This window comes from Lathamus discolor, chromosome 20 (assembly GCF_037157495.1).
Source record: "Lathamus discolor isolate bLatDis1 chromosome 20, bLatDis1.hap1, whole genome shotgun sequence".
Lineage (NCBI taxonomy): Eukaryota > Metazoa > Chordata > Aves > Psittaciformes > Psittacidae > Lathamus > Lathamus discolor.
Window position 1 is genome coordinate 618,814 of NC_088903.1, and position 23,736 is coordinate 642,549.

Consider the following 23,736-nt stretch of genomic DNA (forward strand, 5'->3'; position numbering starts at 1 on the left):
CACCTATTGCACACTTACATCCCTCACACAACTTCAAGACTTACTAAAAATAGAGGGAAAAATCCTCAGGTTTTTGTTTTTAGAAAAGAACAAATGGTTCTTCAACTGTCACTAGCATTCTACCTCCCATTTATCACTATGGCAACCAAGGCTGCTTCTTAGGGAGTGAAAAAGACAATTTTTCACATCTTCTGCACAAGAGTTACTGAGTGAAGCACTCAGCCCTCCACACACCACAGCACCATTTGGACTGCTCTGGTCTGCAAACCAGACTTCAAGAACTGCATGCAAAAACCCAGTACCTTCAGCTCAGCTGAGGATTTCTGGATGATTTGAAGTCATCCCTGAAAACAAATTCCTTAAACAAACCTGGAGTTTTCAGTCTAATTTTGGACTGTCTTCAGTCTCCAGCTTGCAGCCTGAGAAGTTCTGAAGCCTTCGCTGCTTAGAATCACCAGCACTGGGACATGACAGGAGGTGGACAGCAGGTATAACACAGCACTTTCCTCTGGCTGTCTCTAGCAGCACCGGCTGATCAGCCTGCTTGGGTATTTTGGGTGTGGAAAAAAGGGCTTGTTTTAATTAGAAATGGAAGATTATTGCTTATCATTGTAAAAGCTGAGGAAACAAATGTGGTTTGCCAGCCAAAGGAAGTGTCACAATAAGCTGGAAATGTCTACAGACACCTTTTCTTGCAGTATTGTGGGGGCATAGAATCCCAGAAAGGTCTGCATTGGAAGGGACCTTAAAGCTCACCCAGCTCCAACCCCTGCCACGGGCAGGGACCCCTTCCACTGGAGCAAGCTTGCTCCAAGCCCGTGTCCAACCTGGCCTTGAGCACTGCCAGGGATGGGGCAGCCACAGCTTCTCTGGGCACCCTGTGCCAGCGCCTCAGCACCCTCACAGGGAAGAGCTTCTGCCTAACAGCTCATCTCAGTCTCCCCTCGGGCAGGTTAAAGCCCTTCTCCCTTGTCCTGTCCCTACAGACCCTAATGAAGATGTACTTAAAGCTGGTGAGCTACATTTTATTTTGCTGTATTAAATGATTGTTAGAGCAGAGGATGGGTTTTTCTAAACACACTTTGTAGACACATTAGACATAAATTAGATTCTCACTTAAACCCAAAACATTTCCACAACGTAAGGAGGCTTCAAGCAGTTCTACACTCAAACTGTCTTTCAAAACTCCTTTTGCAGTGGGTAAGTTGGGTTCTCCCCACTGTGGGTACAGTTCAGCCTACGTGCAATGTTTTTCTATCTGCATTATGGATTCTTCTTTAAAGTACATTGCCACATCAAACTTGTAGAACAGCAACCCAGAATGCAAGATACCTTCTTTGAAGGTGCTCCTGTGGATGGCACATCAATTACAGAGGAAGAGTTCGTGTAGTTTTGTAAATAGGACCCATCTCCAGGGCTTGGGGTTTCTAGTGGCAAAATTCCAAAGCTGAGAAGAAAACAAAGAGGAAGGTTCAGTGTCTGGAAGCTAGAGCACAAGAGCTGGCCTGATCCTGTTGTTAAAACAGATCCAGATGTTCTACTTTATTTTAGAGCTACTTAATCGATTGATGTTAACCCTCTAATATCTTGCTTTCCTCATCCGAGATAGATTTTAATAGAAAACACTCCTGAACTCAAAAAGACAGAACTTCCTTTGCCTGTCTGCATAATGACATAATGTAATAGACAGACCATCCAAACATTAATGGCTTCTCACATAACACTGTTTAAATACAGGACTGAGCACATATTTACATGCCCTCAGAAGAGAGCTATTCTTCAAGCTCTTATGAATAGCTTTTCATCATGAAGTTTATCCCAGAGAGGAAACATATTCCTTTAAAGATTTTTCCAGTGTGAACATCACCATAAGCAATACACTGAATCCACAGTTCCTCTCTTCTAATCAAAAACACCGACTGCTTGTTTAGAAAACAGAAGAGACGAACACCAGGCCCAAGAGCAGTTACTGAGGTTGTTTAGCTTTTGCTTCTGCAGCTTTACAATGTGTTATCAACATGGGTGTTCGGGTACATCGTGCACCACCACACACGTTTCAAAATCACAGCTGCAGACAGAAACTATCTCAAGGACTTACCTTGGAGTTAATGGGCTCAAAGCTGCAGGTCCTCCCAGTAAACTTCGCCCAGTTTTTGGTTTATTTTGAGCCTGTTTAGACAATATAGAAGTTCCTGACCCAAGAGGGACAGCATCTGGTGAAATTACAGCTGAGTCAATGTAAGACATAGAAGAATCCATGTTCAAGGAGGAATATTTGGAATTGGAGGATTCGAGGTTGATTCTGTTCAACTCCTGAAAAACAGAAGGCAGCTGTGAGATACTCAGTGTAGTTTCTGCTCTGCATTCTTCAGTTAAGGTGGAAAAAAAAACCCCCACTTTAAATACGACGACTTCAGCAAAACTCACAATTGTGTCTTGAGGCGTTTCCATCAGGACAGTCTCAGGCTGCCTGTGTGATACGCTGTGATTAGATACCAATGTTGTGCAAGTGTTAGGCAGGCAGCTGCTGAAGTTCTGTAGAGATGTTAACTTAAATGTTTGGTCAGGGTCTGGTTTTTCACCTGTAAGATTGGAAAGAGATTTAAACAGGGTTACTCCTGAGTCCACACCCCAAATATTCAATCTGAAACTAGGAGGACAGGGGACAAAGGATTTTTGAAGGGGTGTGTTCTTCATTGTTTAAAACCCCTTACACTAAACCAGGAGTGTTCTTCCACTACAAAACCCTGGACAATCAGTTTGATTAGAAAATAGACTTGCTATTTATTCTCAGAAGCACAGTTTCTAAGGGTCTATTAACTGCAGGTTGGAAATGTGGTATTGTTAAATCCAAAGTAGCAAGAATGGAAGAAACCAAGACAAAAGCTCTAAACACTGGCAAAGTGATTTAAATGCATTGCTGCTCTCAGAACCACTCCCAGAGAATTCTGCTGGCATGTTTCTTGTTAATTCAATGAGTAAACGGAGTATAATAAACTTTGCCAATATAACTAGAAAGCTTGACATAACCAGAAACATAGAGAACATCTTCACCAGGAATGCAGTTCTGCTGACTTACCTATTTCACATAGCGACTCAAAAGGGGACCAGAGGAAAGGATTTAAACTAAGGCTCTTTTGGTAACATTCTGATCCTTTGGCAAGCCGGTCTGTCTTGCTGCAAGAAGAATGTAACAGTTTATAGGGAAACTGAAACAGCACTTTTGTTCAAGATAGCTTTCTAGAAGAGGGGTTGAAAAACAAAAGCATGTTGAGAGTCACAGCAACATTCCTCACTGTTTCAAACCACAGAGCAATACTGGCTTCTTTTCAAGTTATCTGGCATATTCAGACACAGATGAAAGCTACTTAGACAACAGAGTCCTCAAAAGTTACAGAAGCACTAGTAGAGCTTGAGAGTTTTCATTTTAGGAAGATGCTGCTCTTTGCAATGGCTTTTTGTCTTGTTTGCTAACAGCAAGCCCATTGCTCACCTTCCAGCCATTTTAAATATCTATGGATGATGCTTTTACATACAAACCTGGAACTAAACTGCATACCTAAGTATCTGGCTTCCTGTGAACTGGAGAACAGGTATACTAAAAATGTATCTGATTAAAACTGGGCTTGGTCAAATGATCCCCCCTCTCCCCAAACTTTATTAGACACAATAGAAAAGCAACATTACCAATAGACATGTCCCAGTAAGGAGAGCGTAAAGCATGCAGAGTCACCAAACTCCATCACAATGTCATCATGGCTTTTCTGTTTATTCAACACTCCACCAGATAAGATCTGCTCTCCTTCTGCAAGCCTTTGCAAAAAACAAGAGGTTTAGAGGGGTTACAAGGCTCACAGGATTGGAAGTCCAGTGTTTTCAGCCTGCTGCAAATAAAAACAGGAACCCACTGTCAGCGTTCACGAGTTTCACAGCACACTGAAACTAGTTCCTACAAAGTGATTTTAAGAACTGGTGAATTCTTCCAGCAACACAGAGGTGTGCAGTACTCAGAAGCTGAACATCTCTACTGGGACTGAAGGAAACCAAAGCAAACACCAAAACCCCAACCATACTCCAAAACCAGACTCATAATACAACATGACTTCTCCAGAAGTGACTCATCTTAGGTAGAATACTAAACAGAAGGCCAGAAAGTCTTCTGGACACTCCATTTCTGAAGTTACTTTACCTAGTATCAAGCTAAGATGAGGCTTAGTTTGGCTTTGTTTCTCAACTAACAAATACAATCTGTAAGGTTCCAACGACACTGAAAGTCATTGAGGGAAGTGGCCTAGCCATTAAATTCATACGGGAAACACTTACTAAGCAAAGTATTAGAGAAACACAAAACCAAACCAAACACTTCCCAGAATGGTCTCCTTGAGACACCTCAGCAATCAATGCTTTCTCTCCCTACGCAGCTCGACAACTCCTTTGTAAGTTACTCAATACCCTTTAGAGGTTGCTGCAATATGGGCTAATGCTCATTAGGTCCATATCTGAAAGCAAGATGAACTGAACTTACAGCCCTCAGAGCTGGAAGACCAATGTATTACTAGTTTATGCAATATGACAGCTTTCAAAGAGAAACTTGGACAACAAACAAATGCATTTGTAATCCTGGACAGAACATGAAGGATTTACTTACTTGCTGAGGTCAACACAACATTTTGCAAGCAGGTATTTACACTGCGGAGTAGTACAGCTGTGTCCCTTTAGGAGCCTGTATGCTTTATAGGCCTTTCCTGAGCGGTAGTAACACGTTGCCAGTAAAAATAGTGCTTCTTCTGAATGTACTGAAAACGTAATTCAAATTATCAGTTAGTTGTTTCCCCTTTTGATACAAAGAATCTGGGGGCAGGGAGTAAAAGCCAGCTAGGAAGACAAAAGACACAGAGTACTGAGAGCAGTTCATTACTGCACAAAGTGCATTCCTTTATTTGTGGCCAGGTAACAAGCTTCCATATGCCATTTTCTTGTATGGTCAGACCAACTATAAACATACTCTCGTAAGTGAGAGAACTTTGATCCTTCTGGCTACCCAATCCAACTAAGCCATCAGCCAGTTTGCTGTTAAAGTATCAGCAAGTCAGGCAAAGCAGCCATTCCTAGCAGAACAGAGCTACCTTTTGCTGCCTCTATAATTTCATTGGGAACATGGCTTAACGTTACCATTTGATGCTTTATCTATTTTATGTTAGGAAGCAGCAATACAGACAAGCTTTCCTACAAATCCTCTTCCCAACTCGAGTCCAAGTTTCTAAATTCTGAAGGAAACAGTAAAGCTTTAGCAAAAGTCATCTCCATCTAAACAGAAAACAAGAGTCATCAAGACACAAGCATTTCTGCATGGCAGAAACTGGAAGTATTTAGATTTGATGTCTGCTTCAAGACTTCTTCCATTGCAGAGATGAATTATGTACCACACTGAGAACATTCTATTCAAAGAGCCTGTCTTGGCATCCAGATTTAAGACTGAGGTCAGACTCACTGATTTTATTTGCGATTACACAAAGGACAGAGAGGTAACCCCTTTAAAACCTTGCTGGGAAAATCTCAGCTGAAACTTTAAATGCCAAAGGTGTTTTTGTGAGGCAATGGAGAACATTACCATACTCAATGCAAGTCAAACATTAAGCTATGATTATGTGAAATATCTGTTTCACTCCATTTTAACTGTTTTCTGTTTTAAGTACAAGAGATATCCAGGTACACTCATGGATTATGTACAGCCATGGTGTTCTACCCTATTCTTTGTACTCCCCCAAAATGTTCCAGTCAAATCACTTGTGTAATGATGTATTGTAACTCAAAGAAAGGCTTTCTATAAAGGCGAGAAACTTAAACCTCCAAACAACTGAGAAACCAACATTACTTTCTATTTTTCAGAAGAGGCTACCATTAAATGGAATTCAGCATTTAAAGAAACAGTTCTGATGTTTGTTCATCTACCTACATGGAGCTCTTCAGAAAATCAGTATGAACACTGTACAAAAAACCTCTTTGGGCAACCTACCCCAACCTTTCGCTACACTGAAAGAGACTAGTTTGTGTCATCACACAGACAGGAACAGTGGAAACCGAAGACCTAGAGAGAAGACATTTTATTTGCCTTATCCTAAAACCACCAGTAGAGAGTTTTGAAAATTAAAGTTAAATTAATTCCTTTCTCCATTAATTTAACACACTTCCAAGTTCTGGGAAAATACCAAGCCACAGCCATCCCCACAAGGGCAGTAACTGCCTGTGGACTTCAAAGTTAATCTCAGGGTAAAATCTCTACTGTCAATATGGAGTCACTGTATTCAAGTTCAGCAGCTTCTACTCTGTGGTATAACTACTTATTTTAAGCAGAAGCCAGATGTTTTGTTAGCAGTTAATTGCTTGAACCAAGTGCCAGCATGCATGCTGCTCTCTCACAGCACTGCTGGTCACCGAAAAAAGCACTCTGAAGTACTCTTACAGAGCATTATTCTGCAAAGATAACGTCAGGATCGAGTCATTCATTTTTCTCTTGGCTGCTGCAATTACCTTCAATCCAGCATTTCCCTGCATTTCACAGTGTGCTGCATTCAGGAGAGATACATCATCTCTAAAGCACCATTTTCTTTATGCACACCTAGATCATAAGGTACCTTAATATTCTACACAACATTTTGTCATTTAAGCACCAGATGGAAGACCCCAGATTTCATGGGTAGCCCAAAAACCACTTGCGTGCTCAACATAAGGACATGGAGCTGTTGAACCAAGTCCAGATGAGGCCATGAGGATGAACAGGGACTGGAGCACCTCCCTTTGAACACAGCCTGAGAAAACTGGGGCTGTTCGGCCTGAAAAAGCTATTACAACCCTTCTCTCCCATTTGATACCATACAACAGATCACTGTAAACATTGTGCTCAGACACACAACCCCAATTTTTTTTAAGGAGATTCTACTGTAAAATAACATTACTGCTGTTCCATTATCTCATTTTCCAGTCTAACTGCGAGACATTCTTCTGCCTTCCCCAAGCAGCAAGTTAAACTTCATTATCACAACAACAGGAGTAAAACAAAGTAGAATCAGAGGCTCAACAATCCCAAAAATCAACATTGAGAGAAAGCTTTATATTTGCACAGTACATACCTTCTGCATATAATCTTTCTGCCAGGAACACAGCATCTCGGTAAGCGTAGTGGTTAAGTGCTTGCCATATAGCAGCCTGCAAGACAAGAAAAGAATCTACATTTAGAGAGAAGCTTTAAAAATGCAAAAACTCATTAGCCCTTAGGAGTTAAAAAAGGCAAAGTTGAAAACTGAACTTTGAGGCATAGGAATAGAGAAGATAAACCCACAGGCCAAGCTCTAGTTTTTTCAGCTATTGGTAAGGAGACTTAAAAAGACAAAAATCAAAACACCCAATTTAGCACTGAAGTCATGAACTAATCTAAGAGTGTTGCTCACTAGCTACTACACGCAACTGTCCATAAACCTCAGCCAGCATGCACTGAAATAAGAGTGAGGGCTCCCAGTTGCTACAAGTGCATACCAGCATGAATTACTGCAGACTCCCACCAAACAAGGCCACAAAGTAAAGGTAAAAACAAAATCCAGCCCCCCGCTGGGTGCTGGACTATTCCATTCTGCTCTTAGGAAGGGCAGAGGGGTGGGACAGAGCTGGGTGCCCAACCCATTTTACTGGTGTTATGCGTAAATCCATGTAAACCATCTCCTCTTGAGACATGCTAAACCAAAACTCAACAGGACTGAAATCACGTCAGTGTCTGAGGCTGTCGATACAAGCCTGTTGATTAAGTACTTAGGTACGCAGTGCTGTCCTTGGAGGGATATCAGTGTTCCCTTAAGAATCAACATGATCCATTGCTTTTTGTGTGCTCTTTGCTCATCAGCCATCTCCCTCCTGCCACTAATTAGGATCACAGAAGAATGCAATGCAAATGAGATGGACAAACTGATATACACAGACATAGGTCAAGGCAAACCTGCTTCTGCATTTTGCTCCTATATCCATCCTTGGTCAGAACCAGCTACCTGAGTAAGGGTACCACCACCTTTGTTCATGAACACCAAGCTGGAGAGTCTGGACCTATCGCTATTTGTGCGGACTCAAAACATGGCACTACTCCAGTGAAAGGCAAACCAAACGTACACACAGGAGCACAAACTGTGTATCCCACTAAAGCTGCTGTCACAATTGCAGTGCTGTCACCATTCCTGAGCTACAAGCAAGAGCTGTCCAGCAGACAGGCTGGGATATGCAGGGTTCACAACAGATATTCTGCCCATTTTGTTCAGATCAGATTAGAAGCCTTACGTTATCTGGAAAGAACACATTACGCATATACAAGTCTGTAAAGACTATATTACAAGTATATGCCCATTACAAATAGCAGTGTGGATGCTGTATCATATGCAGATGTTTGCGTTCTCAGGTGAGCAGGCTGGTACCAGGACTGTGGTTCCTCCCTACTCATCAGTCTTGCTCAGGTTCCAAAGCTGTTTTTTATAAGGAGCAAACGGCCATGTTGCAGCAGGTTTGTCATTATCAATCGAAGCAAGATCTGAACTCAGGAATTCGAGGCGCTTTGGTTTAGTACTTCAATATTCATCAGAATTGAAGACAAACAGAATTAGCTATTGATACCTATGAGACACTCTGAAACGAAAATAGATCTTCCAGAGCTAAAGAAATAGCATCCTGCAATGCTATTCCCAGTAGGAAAAGCAAATGCCAATTTCATCTGAAAAAAAGTCAAACATCACAGAGTTACATATACCATATGCTGCTACTTCCAACACAAACTTGACAAACACAGGGTGTGAAAAATGTGCAAGTTCTCTTCACGGGAAGCCTACACAGTCTTCATGAACACTACACCCCAGAGGCTCCAATTACTATACAGAATATTATACACAGAATCTCAGAGATACTGTTTTGCTTCTATCAGTAGGTCCCAACAACATCCTTTGAAAGTCAATAGGTACTTTTAAGCTTGTATGAAGACATTTGAAAGTGAATTCTCTTACTTTGATTATTACAATGCAAACTCCTTATTCTTTCTCCCTGGCAGTATTCCACACTCCAGATACCTTCAGCCAGAGTCTGCCTCAAGTGATTACTCCCTTTTACCTTGAAAAGCTCCAAGGCCGTACATTGTTCTGGTCAGTGTGGCACAGAAAGCATGAGACAGAAGGACAGTGTAAAAAATCTTTCACACTGTACCCGAGTTAGAGCAGCCTAAAGTCTTATTTTCCTCTTGCTCTCAAAAGCAGCTCTCCCTTTACCGAGTCATGAGTCACATTTAGCTGAATCTATCTACTTTGTGCCATCTTCAGGTTAAAAGTGCTGTCTTTACAGGGCTGTAACTCTGCAAGCTTACAAAACAAAGGCATGCGGGTGGTGGCAGTGGTGAAATCAGTGTCATTTGACTTCTCAAACAGGAGCAAGTTGCCAGAAACTATCTTGCCAAAGGCTAAGAGAGGACACAAGTGATTTTGCAGCCACATTATAAAGTTACACTACATACTGGCTCAACTAACAATTGTTGCTGAGCAGAGTCCCAGTGGAAGCAAGATGTCAGCTGATAGTAGCCCTGCAGTAACTGTCATTTTGCAACCCAAAAGGTGCAAGTCAGACTCGTGCCTTCAGCGGATGAATGCTGAAGGCAGGATCCTTGCACACACTCTCCTAGAGCAGCAGGAAGAGAAAAAGAAGGTGGCAAGGAATCACATACCTACACAGTAACCTTTTTCTATGAGAACAGATGTCTAAGGTATGACTGTGTCTCAACTACTGAAAAAGAACATTTCTTGTGCATCTTTCAATCAATCTCTTTAGTAATTTAGTTTGTTCTAGCAGGAGTCCAATGCATCTACACAGCATTAGTGGCACATAACTGCAAAACCACACCAGAAGAGTGGTCTGGAGCAAAGAACTTTAGGAGCATTTACACAATAAAAACTACTTAATCTAAAAGATTTCAGAGCAGGACACCACAGTACAAGCACAAACACAATCCAAATGCAGCCTTAGTTTCCTCCCTATGGCAGTTATCAAGTTTTACATGGAACCTGTCAGCAGAAGCCCAAATCAGTTGCCTCCTCAAGAGTGTGCAAAGAACTTGAGATGCTTCAGTCGTGATTTCTGTTCTTGGGGCTACAAATATGGACAGGAAGGAAGCTTGAAGAGTTGCACAGTCTTATTTAAGTGTGCTTGCAGATCAGATGAACCTCCAGGCCCTAGTCTCTCAGATTAAAGATGCATTCAGTTAAAAATGGAAAGTGAGCAGGGAATTCCAAAACTACCATACCAACCACAGCTCTGCAGCAAAGACTCCTCAGAGATGAGAGCAAGAAAAGAAATGCAGATTCAGACAGGTCTACCTTCCACCTAGAAAATCCTGTGCATTGTCCAAGTGTCACTTCATATATAAACCAAAGAGCTCTTGAAAGATAGGTGTTCTCTTCTGACAGTTCTGTAGCTTTGGAAGGAATTTTGAAAGCTTTATAGCCTATTGGTATGCTAAGCAGCTTCTACCACAATTTAAGACTTCTCCAGGGTGGGCAGAGGAAAGAAGACTTTTCTGTGATAAGCTGTGCTGCATTTACCAGGTATGCATCAAACGAGCAGAGAATGGCACTGGGCGTTTGCAGCCACCACAACAGCCTTGGAGCTCAAGCAGCATTCAAGTGGGTCACAGCAGATGATCACCTTGAACAGCTAAACCCCAAGGAAAGTGTTCATTTTGTTTCCAAGCTGTTTTTCAGAAACACTTGGAAAGCATCCAGTCTGCTTCTCAGTACATGGCATACAAGGCTTTACTTTTGAGCTGAAGAGTTTTAAACTGACCACATCAGGATGAAAAGTAGAGGTCTGCTGTCTGCGTGAGCTCTTCTTGTTGGTACTTTTGTTCATCTTAAAGGATTAAAAGAAGTTAGTAAAAATCAAATCAGGGAAGAGGATGCCTTTTGGGACATTAATTTCTTGTAACACAAGGCAACACACACACAGGGATGGGATTATTTACCATCTTTTGCCTATCACAACTGCAAAGATGACAGTTTGTTCCTGGAATGCTAAGCCCTGCAGACATCTGAAAGGCTGAGAGAGAACAGACAAATAGACAGGAAAAAATCTCTGCAATGACAAAAATGAGAAGTAGTGTCAAATTGTCCAATCAGAGCACTTGAAAAAAATCAGGAAAACAGAGCTAAATCCGTGGATTCCAGCTAAAACGGGGATTCAGAAATGCAATCAACTGCACCCAGACGTGCACAGTGAAACGGAGACCACTCACTGGACACGTTACATCAGTGAGGAAACAAGCATGAGTTGGGTGGGAAAGGTGCTGCAGTAAAGCTGTCCAGTATTTACAATGCTGCTTGTAGCTATGGCACTATGGACTACAGAAACCACAGTAGAAACAGGCAGAACTCAAATGCTGACCTTGTACTGGATGGTGCACCGGCGATTTCTTTACTGTTAAAAGCAAGGATATGACCAAGGCCACAAAAAAGAACAAAACCTAAACTTCCCAGTGTTGCTCTAAGCAAGGAATAGCAGCAAAGATAAGGGCAGCAGAACCACCGATAATGGAACTGTTTGGTATTTGAAAGCAAGCAGAATCTAAATAGATATATTCAACACAGCAAAACCTCATGGAAGCAGCCAAGCTGATGAGAGCTTCAGAATGGAGAATGACATTAGCGAGGTCTTCACCTATCAAGAAAATGAGCACAAGACTGCACATTTCTACCAGGGAACTCCCAGAATAGCAAATATTTTCCACTCGGTTTGTCTAATTAGCACAGTGCTGGAAACACTAAATATTGTTTCCGGGCATTCACTCCACAATGCATTCTTGCTTCCTTCTCTATTGTAACCCCATGTTTTCCTAGAATACCCAACTGATACAAACCAGCCATCCCAGCTCCAAGGGTAACAGCAATGGCATAAGTGTGACCAGTGCAAAGAGGAACCAGGTGCCATTTCCAGCTCTGCACTGACCCTTGCTCTCCGAGTGGATGAGCAGAACAGTGGCATCAAGGACACAAACCCCTGGTCTACAAGAGCACCATCACCATCTTGCACGGAAAGGATCAGGTCAGCAGGGTGGTCTTCCACAGGAAAAGTCTTCCTTCCCCTCCTACCTTTTCATTAAAAGAAGAGAGGAGAGCCAAAAGCACGCATTGTCACAATGCTCATTACAGAGCACAGTCGTGTGCTACCAAGACACTTCCAGCAACATGTTCCTACCATAACTAGAAACAAATCCACCCTGTTGAAAGGCTAAAACCGAACCAAACAACAAGAACGCGGACACAAAAAGAAGACTGATTAATGGAGATTACAGAATAGGTAGAATAATGGGTGTACAGGCAAGGTGGAAAGCAGCAGCAACTCTTATTTCAATGAATCATGCCTTTTAAATGGGAAGACTGAGAACAAGAGCAGGAAGCCCATCAGGGTCACTGCAGTGACACTAAAATACAGAGGAAAACCAAAATCTGTGTTATTTTCTCTTCCAGGTCTCCCATCCATGGGAAGGGACCAACTCCTTGGGAAGAAGGAACGCCCTTCATCTGCATCACACGTCCGGAGCGGAGCGCGCTGCGAGCATTTACAAACGAAACAGCAGCAAACGCAGAAAGGTAAGCGAGATGGAGAGAGGTATCAACAGGTCTCCCAGGGGAGCCACCGGGGGAGCCGAAAGGGCCTTTATCTGGAGGCCGCGGGGCACCGGCAGCCCCGGGGTGAGGCCGGCTCCCCCGGTCGGGGGCGAAAGGGCGAGGGCGGCTCGTCCCGGAGGCGCAGGGGATGGGGAGGGGACGCACGGAGGAGCACGGAAGCCCCGCAGCCCTCCCGCAGCCCGGCGGAGGAGCCGGGGCTGGCGGCGGAGAGCGCCCCGCGGGCCTGGCCCGCGCCCCCCGGCGGAGGGGGCGCCCGGGGCCCGTAGGCCCCCAGACCCAGGAGCGGCCCGAGCGGAGCGGGGCCTCCCGCCCCAGGAGAGGGCCCGGCGGCGGGGAGGCCTTCCCCGCGGAGCGCGCGGTGCGGCAAGGCCAGCTCCCCCCGCCAGGCCGGGCCGGGCCCTGGGGCCTGAGCGCGGCGGCGAGCCCGAGCCGCGCAGGGGTCGGTACCTGGACGGGTTCCTGCAGCACCGTCATCCTGCTCTCCCCGGCCTCCTCCGCCGCCTCCTCGCAGAGCCCGGAGCGGGGCAGCCCCGGCCCCGCCTCAGTGCGTGTCCCGGCAGCGGCGCGGCACGGCCCGGCCCCTGCTCATTTAAACTCCCAGCGACCGTTACCGGGGCAGGCGGCGGGGAGGGAAGGAACGAGGCCGGCCAAGCGCCGAGTCCGCCCGAAGCTAGCGGCGGAAATAGCCGAACCGCCTGCCGGAAATAGCCGAAGCTTCAGCCGGAGAGAGCCGAACGCCGACGGAAAACAGCTGGGGAGCTCCCCAGCCGTCCGTCCGCCCGGCGGAAGCGCTTCTGCTGCCGGAGCCGCCCGAGCGCGGACGGAAATAGCCGAGCTGCCCGCCGGGGGTCCAAGGGGCCGCGTGTGGCTCGGAGCTCTGTTCCGTTCCCAGTGCATGGGCTCCAGGCGGCGCAATTAAAGTTCGGTTTAGTACACGCACATTGCCACCCGTGTGCTGGGCTGCACCCTGATGTGCCGCAGAGCACACGTGGGAGCTGGGGCTGCATCAGTCTGTAAGCTGGGGGGGTGCTTATGTTGGGCAGTTGGTGTGGAGCAGGAGGCTTGCCTTGCCTGCTTCCGTGCGCTTTTTGCATGTCCTTCTCCGTGTTTCTGAATAGGGTATGTACTAGTTGGTTGTTGCCCTGGTACGTCTGCAGGTCTGAGCCGGCTGGCGTGGAAGGCCAAAGCCTGAGACACATAATGAACAGGGTCATGGAGCAGTGCTTTCCCCCAGGGGTGGATATCTGGTTTGCCATCAGGTTGACCCAACTCATTCTGCTGAGCACAAACACCACGCTGCAGTGAAATGTCTGCCCTCCCTAAAGGGAAGGCTCGTGGGATGATGGGGATGTGTGTCTGTGTGCGCCTGGGGGTCCCAGGGAGCCTTTGAAGGAGCACAGACCATGCTCATCGTCCTCATTCCGATCTTGGTGCCCTGCTGTGCACTGCTGCTATCTCCTCAGGATGAAAGCTGGCTCCATCTGTCTCTTCCGTTCCGCAGGGCGCTGCGCTAACCCTCCTGACACCCAGACCATCTTTGGTATGAGGCTCTGTCTTATCGCAGCCTGAGGAGATAGAGCCATGGGCTCTCCTTAGGCTGGGAGGGTTCCTTTAACCCCTCCTCGGAGCCTCCTGGACGTCAAGCAAAGCATCCAAACTATAAAAGGACAGAGCACTGGCTCTTATCTTGGGACATAAGACTCCTCCAGTCCTGCAGTGCAGGCCTGCTCATGGAGTCAGTCACTCCCTGGTGTCCACACGTCTGTGGGGCTAAAACCACTTGCTCCTTGGGATCCTTGGCCTCTCCAGAGCAGGAGATAGGGCATGGAGTACAGAAGTATATAGCTGTATAGAGGTATATCCTGTGCCTGTTCAAATGCATCATTCCAAGCTGCTTCAGTACAAAGCAGCTCTGCTTTACCCTAAAGAGACAGAACAGGTCCCCAGAGTCCAGCGTGGCTGGCTGCCACCCCAAGGGTGCTTCGGAGGGTGGATTTCACAGCTGCCACCATTTTCTCTAGTGCTGCCATTTGCCACTGCTCTCTTTTGCTCTGTCTCTTTGGTTTTCGTTTACAGGGTGAAGAACACTCCTGTCTGCACAGGAGCTGGAGCCTCAAAGACAAAGCAATGTCCTTTCTCACCCTTCATGGTGATCCTTTCCCAGGTCGAAGCAGAAATAATACATTAAAGAAGCGGGATACCCAGATTCTCCCTAATGGCAGCTGTGGAAATAACCACAGACAGGAGCTAAAATCTAATCTTGGCATCTCTAAACAGCTTGTGTTGCTTTCGGTGAGCCTTTGAATCACAGTGGGAATAGAAAGCAGCTGTTACTCAATCACTGCACAGAAACACACAAGCGGCAGCTGAAGTCAGCTCCATCAGAGCAAAACACCTTCAGTTTCTGATCAAAGTCCTGGAGCCAGGACACTGGGATAAGAACCAAATCAAAGATGTTTTCTGCTCCCAGGTGTGCATCTCAGTTCCCTGCCGTGAATTATTCACCTCTTGGAAGGATGCTCTGATGGGTTCTTTGCAGGTAGGAACAGAGACAGAGCCCCCGGAGCTCCAGCCAGCTCCTGCCTGTCTGCTTGAAGAGGAACCATCCTGGAGCCCTGTCCTGGCTGGCTCCACCCCAGGCAGGACACTGCCCACACCACAGGGACCTGTTGCTTCCCCATTTTCCTTCCCCCTCGCTGGTTCATCAGGACTCAGCTTCCTGGAAATCAGCTCTCAAAACTGGACCTTGAGGCCTGTTGATGATGTACAGAATTAATGCTTTTCATGTTTTCCCTGGTGGTTTTGGGTGGGTTTGTTTCTAAGGGGCCTCTGGCCTTTTCTGGCTGGGGCAGGCCTTATGCTGGTGAAGGAGAGGTCCCTGTTGGTCTCTCCTGTGATTGGGACAGTGCAGGTCCCCCTTTACCCCACCTTTGCTCCTATGGACCTGGAGGGGATGCTCTTGGGGCGGCATGTTGTAGGGCAGATGGGCTAAAGGGCTGGAAAAGGGCTGGGTTTAGGGCACAGGGGAGGTGAAGAGCACCCCAAGAACAGGGGAGAAGAACAATTGGATGCAGCTTGTCCCTCTTACTCTCTCTGCTCCCATCAGGAAGATGTGGCCAGATCGCAGCCCAGCTCCTGGTCCCACATGGGGATAGGCAAAGACCCTCACTCTTCCCTCACACCTAATGGTCATAAACCTGCCCTTTCCCCCTCTCTGTGGGAGCATCCTGCTGTCTCAGGGAGCTGGTGGAGACCGAGGAGTCTCCTTCCATTTGCCACTTCAAAGAGCAGTAAACCCAAAGCAGAGATACCATGTAAGGGAAGAAGGATGGATTTTAATGAGCCAAATGTCACAGAAAAATAGACTGAACAGAATAACTTAAGGGTTAAACCCAAGCTGCAGAGGTCTCATTGTACACCGAGGCTTAGGCACACGCTCGTGGAGGCCAGCTCTTCGTGGTGGCACACCTGCAGATGCGTGACATCCAGCGTGGAAGGGACACAGATGGAGGAATCTCGCTGCTTGTGGTGCTCGGGTGGGTTCCAACATTGCTGAGAGCTGGGGGACAAGAGCAGGAGAGGGCTTAGCACAGGGAATCTTTGAGAGCGGATGTCCGTAGCTGTAATCCCACACCAGTTACATGCCAATGGGCTTGTGTAGAGTTAATCTTTCCAGCAGCATTTGCCACCCAAGCACCTGTGTTGCTGAGCTGATGAACGGGAACTGGAGAGAAATGGATTCAAACCAAGATGAAAAGGATGCTGAACATTCAAAGGTCAGAGTTCTCTGTCCCTGCTTTAACCTTCTGATGGCTAAAGAGGTTTGCAGAGAGGGAAACAGAGGGGTTTAAATGTTTAAGTTGTATATTTAGCAGTATCTGGAGGGGAGGCTGGGACTGGCTCTTATAACTTGGATTTCCTTTTAAACTGCATAGATTTCAAAGGGATTGTTCACCCTGTTTCTTTGTTTTCCTCAGGCAAGACTTTGAGGATCACAAAAAGCTTAACAAGCATCAGTGGTACATTTCCCATCTTCTTTCTAATGGGAATGGGAATGTTGATACTTCTGAGGTCAGGAATTCCCTTGTTTAAGTGTTTTGTGTTTCCTTAGCATCAAGTCCTTCACTGCCTCAGGGTTTTCAATACTTATTCCCACTGATGCCCACCTCCTGGTGGCTTAGAAAATGTAGCACCATAAACCACAGCAACCTCTTTGTTATCAACACAGTTAACCAGGCCACGACGGACAGTGACAGGGTTGATGCTGTCCTCAATAGACGGCACAAGTTACATATGAGGTTTGTTATCATGAACGCAGCTTCTGGTGCTTTCAGAGCTGGGATTGTTCCAGTTTCAGACACCATGAACTCACCTGAAGTTTCTTCTTTCAGCCAGACATGATGTGCTTGACGAAAGCTGGGGAGAAAAGGAGGAATGAGCATGGGAGGTCAAAGGATGTGAGCTGTGGTGGAGCAGGCAGAGCCTGGGGTACCCCAGGGACAAAGGGGATGAGCGATGCCAGGGCTCATGGGGATGCCTCTTGGGGATGAGTCAGAGCCAATATCCTCAGTTTGCTTAGGCCAAGGGAAATAGGTCCCCCCTTTTCCTCAATTTTAGGGCTTCCCAGTTTTAACCACCACCTGTGCCAGATTTTCACCCTCTTGGAGCCATTCCTAAATGTTCCCAACTCGCCTCTGCTGTGGAAGGTGCTGGCTTTGTTTGTTAGCTCACAACAAACCAGTGGAAAAATGGGGATAAACCCTTGGAAACGTGCCTTCTTCACCTGGAAGTCACTGACACGGCCACCTTGTTCCCAGCCCAGCTGACACGTCTCACAGCTCTCTGTGGAGAAGCTTTGGACGGGTCAGTATCTCCCTCTCAGGGATCACCAATGTCCTCCCAGAGGGCCCATTTTGCACCCTAAGCCAAGACAACCGTGTTTGAGATGGTCTCAATGGGAATGTCTTGCTCCTACCTTCATAGTTGATACAGCCATTGGCATCTTCTTGCCCTGCCATCAGCTGCTCCACCTCGCTTTCTGTCATCTTCTCTCCTGCAGGATGATGGAGAGGTGAGGGCAGGGTTCTCAGCCCCCCAGGACCTTCCTGTCCTTTTCCCAGAGAGCCAAAGTCACCAGAGGAAGGAAAAAGGGATTCAGAAGGAGCTGTGTGACACCACAGGCTGGGGAATGCTGCTGGAGAGAGGACCAAACTGCAGTGGTTGTCTGATAACTGAGGATGTTACGGCCTCTCCATCTCACCTGGATCATGCATGAAGTGGTCAGGTGGAAAAGGCCACATATTCAGGAGCCGTTAATGAAAGCCTATGAGCAGCAGAGTCGAAAGGGTCTCTCTGATGCATGAGGCCACCCAACTAACCCAAGCCATTAGGGGTGGCCTGTGTCCTGCTCCCCAGCCCAGGGCCAGCCCGTACCCAGTGTGACCAGCACATGGCGCAGCTCGGCGCCCATCACCATGCCATTGCCCTCCTTGTCAAAGACACGCAGCCCTTCCACGAAGTCCTCGAAGGTGCCCTGCTCCTTGGTGCGGGTGAAGTGCTGCAGGATGGGCAGGAAGGCCTCAAAGTCCAGCAGCTTCGTGTTCATTTCTGGAAGGGGAGGAGGAGATGGGGTCAGAGATGAAACCTCCTTAGGCTGAAATCAGCCTCCGAGGATGTGACCTTCCTGGTCTCGTGTGAGTACAGGAGAGAAGCACCACAAGGTGGTGGGACTGTTGGTACTTGAGATCGGAAGATCCCTATGAGGAATAAAGTGTTAACACCTGGGGACCGCACCCGGACCACTGACAGCGGCAGGGAGGTCCTTTGCCATCAAGGCCATGCAACTGCACTGGAACCAGTCAGGTTCACACCAGCTCAGGATGTGGTCTGTGAAACACCCATTGCCACCATCCCCGGGTGAGGACCGCTCCCTTATGTCTACTCCCTCAAGACTACCCCTTCTGTTACCCGTAGTATACAGGGAAGGGCAGTGAAGGAATGAGGCCTCTCTGCATCATTGCCTTCATCTCACTGGGTTCTTCCTAAAGGGGACATAGCCCTTCACTGGCTGCCAGGAAGCACAGGGATTACTTGTCCCACCACGTCCCCGCTGCCCCACTTTGCTCTCACCTTCTGCTTTGGGCTTGCCCAGCACCTTCAGGACCTCTGCATTGGTGGGGTTGTGGCCGAGCGCCCGTAGGACATCCCCACACTGGGCATAGGAGATCTGCATGGCCCCGGCGGGCGTCCGGTCAAACAGGCTGAAGGCTTCTTTGAACTCTGTGGATGAGAAGAGCCCAGATGTCCCTTTCCATGCTGGGCCCATTCCCCACCCCACCGGAGCAAGGAAAAGATGGACACGTGCGTGGTGGGTGCCCTCCTGCTGCATCCCCATGGTCCCCACGACACCCCATGGCTCTGCTGGCACCCCCAGCCAGGCAGACACAGCACAGCGTTGGCTGTGTTTGAGGAAGGGCGACCGTGTCCACCCCAGCCTTGCAGACCACAGAAAGGATGCAGGAGATTCATTCCCAAGCTTGTTCCCACAGCACCCAGAGCTGTGGGTTTCTTGTCCATGGCACCAATGAATTCCAGGTTCTGGCCCATCTTCATAGCATCCAGCAACAGTCGCTCAAAGCAGAGTCATCCTCTCTCCCGCTGTTGGGTGGGATGAGGTGATCGCAGTCTCCATGGAGCGATGGAGACATCACAGTCAGGTAGGCATCCCCTTGTGTTTGGTGGGAATCCTGGCCCAGGGATTGCTCCTTGCCTTGGATTTGCTCCTTTTCTACTTGGCATCTTTATATCTTCTGCTGAGCCTCACCATCCCATGGACCATGTCCCCGTAATCCTGTCCCTGGTCCCCGCCAGCACCTCCGGGTGCTGCTGTTATCCTGCTTGTCCTCACGATGGCTCCATCTCTGCAGATGAGATCCCTCCATAGGGCATATTGAAGGCGGGGCATCCCCCACTGTGAGGCCCTGGCCAAGAGGCACCGCTGTGAGGGTGCTCGGTCCCCTCCTGGCCACCCGGAGCCACGGGAGCACACCACATGCTGGGGGACATCGTTGCAGGTTAAATCCAAACATCTCCACATTTTAACTTGCTCACGTTCCCACTGGCCCTGTTCTCCTTTCCAAAGCTGGTCTGGGGCCAAGCCTGCAGGATCCTGTGTCCCCTCCTCCCAGTATCCACACCAGGATCTGCCCTCGCATCTCATCCCTCCCCTACTCTGTACAGAGGCATGAAGAGATGAGGAATCCCAGTCCCAGCTCATCTGCATCACCAGAGGCTGCTCCTCCCACACGAATCCGGCTTTGAACCAGGCTCCATCTCTCACCACGAATGGAAAAATACCTTTTCCCTGCCTGAAGCAGGGATTATCCCCTGCAACTGGGGCACCCCCAGCACAGAGCAAGGAGCCAGGGGCTGTTTATTGCTCCCAACAGTCCTAGCTAAATCCCTGTGCTGGCTCCCAGCATTGCTCCCATCTCCATCTGCTGCCTCCTCCCTGCCCCATCTCCTTTCCATCCTGTAGCTGGGGGGTTGATGTGAGGGGCCTTGGCCTTTATGTCTGCTGTGAAAAGCTACCTGGAAAAAGGACTCCCCATTCCTAATGGCATCCCTGGGAAAAGGTGAAGTCTGCACTTACCTTCAATCTGCTCTGCAGTGAACTCAATCTGTCAGGAGAAGAGAACAGAGCCAGGCATCAGTGTTACGTTATGGACGGGGTAATGAGGGGGCTCTCTCCTGCATTTGAACCTCTCCACAGTCAGGTGGAAAGGATGCTGTTTTCAGGATGCTTGATCCTTAGTTCAAGCGATTAAACACCCTCCACACTGAGCCTGCTCTGAATAATGCCCCTGCCACACCTCTGGCTTAAATACGTGACTAAAACTTGAGGAACAATGGAAAAACCAAGCTCCCATTGTGCTGACTTGGCTCAAAGATGCTCTCAGGTGGAGGAGAGAACACAGGCAGCCAAATACTTCAGGATGGAGGCAGTGGGTGGCTGCTGGGACCGTGACACAGCGGGGAAGACTGAAACATCCCCACAGCCAGGAGAGCATCCCTCCCAGCCCTCTGCATCAACACATCCCTCCCGGCCGCTGCTCCAATGCAATGTGCTCGTCCTCCCCTGCCAGGCCCGGCTCTCAGCCTGGCGCATCGCACTGCCCATGCCTGCAGATGACAGGCACCAAGGGAGACGGGGATGTCTCCGTCCCTCACTCACCTTCACGCTCTTGGGATCAAAGGCAGGTTCTCGGGGGGGCTCCGGGGCTGGAGCTGCTTTGGCCGATTCCTTCTTGGGGTCAGGTTTCTTGATTGGCATCGTGCTGGGGCTGTGTAAAGGGGCAGGGATGGGTCCTGCTGCCCAGCGAAGCCACTGAACCGAGGATGAAAGGCAAAGGCTGCTCCTTCCCTTATATACAAGCCCCGTGCTCACCCCGCAGGGGCAGGCCAGCTGCTGGAGCAACTGCTACTTACTATAAAAGGAAGAAAACTCAAACGAGAGGGGCCCCGACTTGACAATTGCCCATTGTCATCAGCTCCCAGCATGGCCAAGCCATCAGACACCCCCCCAGCCACAACAGGGGGGACATGGCCCCCTCTAGCACCTGCGCCGGGTGGGCTGCACGGGGGCTGCTCGCTAAATGAGCACTGAAAGCCTAAACCTGAGCCGCCCCGGGTGCCTGGCAGGGAAGCAGCAACACGGGGCTGATGGAGCTGCCGTGAAGCCCCTGCGGAAAGCACGTCTGGTGCTGGCGGGCCTCAAGGGCAAGCGCTGCAGAGCCCTTTGTGCCACCGGGGTTTAGGAAGGGCTGCTGCAGAGCTCAGTCCTCTCTGCATGAGCCCCTGGCCTCATGCTCAGGGGCTGGTTTATCCCCATTGCTCCCCAGAGATGAGCTTGTGCCTTAGAATAGGTGCGGGTGAGGAGCTGTGCTCACCTCCAGAGGATAGCTAAGGAGGGTAATGCAAATGAAGGGTAAAGCCAGGCATTTAATTCATCAGCTCAGGACCTTTCACGGCGCTGCGCTGCTCATCATAGAACCATGGAATGGTTTGGGTTGGAAAGGACCTTAGGATCATCCAGGTCTAACCTGCTGCTCACGCTCCTTTTGATGCAGCCCAGCACATGGGTGGTTTCTGGGCTCAGGTGCATACTGACAGCTCACATTCAGCTTCTCATCCACCATCACCCCGAGTTCTTCTCCTCAGGGATGCTCTGGATCACTTCTCTGCCCAACCTGTAGCTGTGTTACCCCGTGCACCCCAAAACCTGCAGGGCAGCATGGGCTGTACCATCTCAACTCCTCTCTAGGCACTGGGCAGGCTCCGGTGGGAGATGCTCCTACTCTCACCCTCCTCTCCCAACTGCTTGAAGACCTGCAGAAGATGCAGAAGAGGTCATCGGGGTTCAGCAGTCCCAAAAATGGGGCTTGAGGGTTACACTGAGCCGTCTAAACCTGCAGCCTCACTGCTCCAGCCAGTGTCGGCTTAAATTGCGCTGCAGGGACCGTCACAAGCCACTGGGTGGACCAGGATTCTGCGAGATGCTGCTGGTCCCGGTGCGAGAGCTGAGAGGTCTTGGTGCTGCCTGGAGCCTGAGCCATTCCGTACGTGTATACACACACACACTTCATAGATGTGTGTGTTTAAATATAGTTTATAGATGGACATAGAAAAATGCATTTAGATTTGTATTTTCAGGTGGTTGAGTCAGGCTGGTCCAGGTCACGTTGTATCGCAGCAGCTCAGCCTTGGCATGACCGGCTGGGTCTAATCCTGCTCTTTCGGAGCTGCTGCAGGGCTGGGAGTGAAGGGAACTGCTCGAGCCCTCACGAGCCGGGTCATGGGGGTCTTTCAGGAGGAGGGAGCAGCAGCAAACTGCTGTCTGCCGTCACCTGAGGGTTGCTAGCGTGGGTTCGGGGCTGGATGGGACTCATTTGCAGTGATTGCTTTCCAGAGTGCTCTATAATAAAGCAAGTCATTTAGCAAGAGAAAACCCAACATGTTTTGCTAACGGCAAACTCGGATCCTGGGTCAGGTTCTGGGAATCAAATTGCCCCGAGTGCTGCTGCCTCCCCCTCAGCCAGCACCCACCCATCCCAGGTAAAGAACGACCTCACTTTACCCTCAGCTCTGCTCCCTGCAGCTTCAGGGTCAGGATTCAGAACCCAGAAGAGCCTTTACATTCATCCTGCAATTCAGATGCTTCTCCCATCTCTTGCCCTTCGTGCCTGTGCAGCATCTCGATGAGCAGAGCGATGCAGGACTGGTGTCAGCATCCACTAATGGTCCATGGTAGTGGCTAAACTGGGAAGAGGAGATAGGCAGCTTCTGAGGATGCCCCTAATCCCTCCTTGATTTACTGCTGTGGCAGGGAAAGCCACCAAGAGGCTTGTTCTTCTGTCTAACTTAACCAGGGGGAGCACAGCACCTCCTGAGTGCTGTCATTGGGATTTGCTTTGCTCTCTCATCCAGCTGATAACACCTTCCATCGCCACAGGAATGCATCACCCCTTGTCCTATCGCTACAGTCCCTGCTGAAGAGTCCCTCTTCAGCATCCTTGTAGCCCCCTTCAGACACTGGAAGCTGCTCTGAGGTCTCCACGCAGCTTCTCTTCTCCAGGCTGAACAGCCCCAGTGTTCTCAGCCTGGCTCCATACGGGAGCTGCTCCAGCCCCTGAGCAACCTCGTGGCCCTAAATGATCCCAAAAGCCACCCAGAAGGGTGGCATCAGAATGATCCTGAAAGGCCTGGGACAGCCCTGGAGTGTTCCCAAGGGGATGCAGGTGCCAAAGGACTGCTCTTATGGGGATGTTGTCAGCTGCAATGAGACCAACTCTGACCTGGTGCCCAAGGACCTGCTGGTTTGGCTCATCCCGTTCATGGGCTGTGTGACACCCATCATGATGGGAACTCTGCCGTCAGGACTGTCCATCTGCCTGCTTCTGCCTGCGGTGCCCATTTAGCCTCATCCATGGAGGTTAAAGCTGTTGTGCAGTGAGATCCTTCTGCAAAGCAAACACACAAAGAC

General features: G+C 48.7%; 2 protein-coding genes and 1 long non-coding RNA gene across 8 annotated transcripts in view; 1 reads left to right on the forward strand and 2 right to left on the reverse strand.

Annotated features, from left to right (window-relative positions):
• Nucleotides 1–13,470, reverse strand: part of CDC27 (cell division cycle 27) — a 27,636-nt gene extending 14,166 nt beyond the window's left edge. For 2 of the 4 annotated variants that reach the window (XM_065699386.1, XM_065699385.1), the window contains exons 1-8: nt 13,143–13,470; nt 7,131–7,206; nt 4,649–4,796; nt 3,688–3,813; nt 3,080–3,177; nt 2,428–2,582; nt 2,099–2,313; nt 1,333–1,447 (exon numbers count right to left, since the gene is read on the reverse strand). In XM_065699386.1, the coding sequence (XP_065555458.1) occupies nt 1,333–1,447; nt 2,099–2,313; nt 2,428–2,582; nt 3,080–3,177; nt 3,688–3,813; nt 4,649–4,796; nt 7,131–7,206; nt 13,143–13,169 (960 nt within the window). In that variant the 5' untranslated portion in view covers nt 13,170–13,470. The remainder of the gene's footprint in view (nt 1–1,332; nt 1,448–2,098; nt 2,314–2,427; nt 2,583–3,079; nt 3,178–3,687; nt 3,814–4,648; nt 4,797–7,130; nt 7,207–13,142) is intronic. The other 2 variants (XM_065699388.1, XM_065699387.1) reach the window with 2 other exon arrangements.
• Nucleotides 11,914–22,701, forward strand: LOC136024206 (uncharacterized). 3 transcript variants are annotated; one of them, XR_010616790.1, is made up of 4 exons: nt 11,914–12,108; nt 12,534–12,656; nt 14,772–17,558; nt 17,755–22,701. It is a non-coding gene; the product is annotated as an uncharacterized LOC136024206 (long non-coding RNA). The 3 variants fall into 3 exon arrangements; XR_010616789.1 differs by having other exon boundaries at nt 14,772–22,701; XR_010616791.1 differs by lacking the exon at nt 11,914–12,108 and adding an exon at nt 12,244–12,363 and having other exon boundaries at nt 14,772–22,701.
• On the reverse strand, nt 16,011–22,106 carry LOC136024204 (myosin light chain, embryonic). The gene is made up of 8 exons (XM_065699390.1): nt 21,797–22,106; nt 20,929–21,181; nt 20,347–20,374; nt 18,825–18,974; nt 18,129–18,302; nt 17,671–17,748; nt 17,068–17,111; nt 16,011–16,254 (listed from the first exon to the last, which is right to left on the reverse strand). Exons 2-7 carry the CDS (start codon nt 21,025–21,027, stop codon nt 17,083–17,085), a joined length of 558 nt encoding a protein of 185 aa, XP_065555462.1. The 5' UTR covers nt 21,028–21,181; nt 21,797–22,106; the 3' UTR covers nt 16,011–16,254; nt 17,068–17,082.
• Nucleotides 22,702–23,736: the final 1,035 nt, after the last annotated feature.

What these genes read in the sequence shown, in the direction of transcription:
- LOC136024204 (XM_065699390.1), bottom strand. Translation starts at nt 21,027, where the DNA reads ATGCCAATCAAGAAACCTGACCCCAAGAAGGAATCGGCCAAAGCAGCT. An exon ending in GGGCAAGCCCAAAGCAGAAG is followed by an intron (nt 18,303 to 18,824) that starts GTGAGAGCAAAG and finishes CTCCCCTTCCAG; the next exon opens with AAATGAACACGAAGCTGCTG. An exon ending in CCATGTGCTGGTCACACTGG is followed by an intron (nt 17,749 to 18,128) that starts GTACGGGCTGGC and finishes ATCATCCTGCAG; the next exon opens with GAGAGAAGATGACAGAAAGC.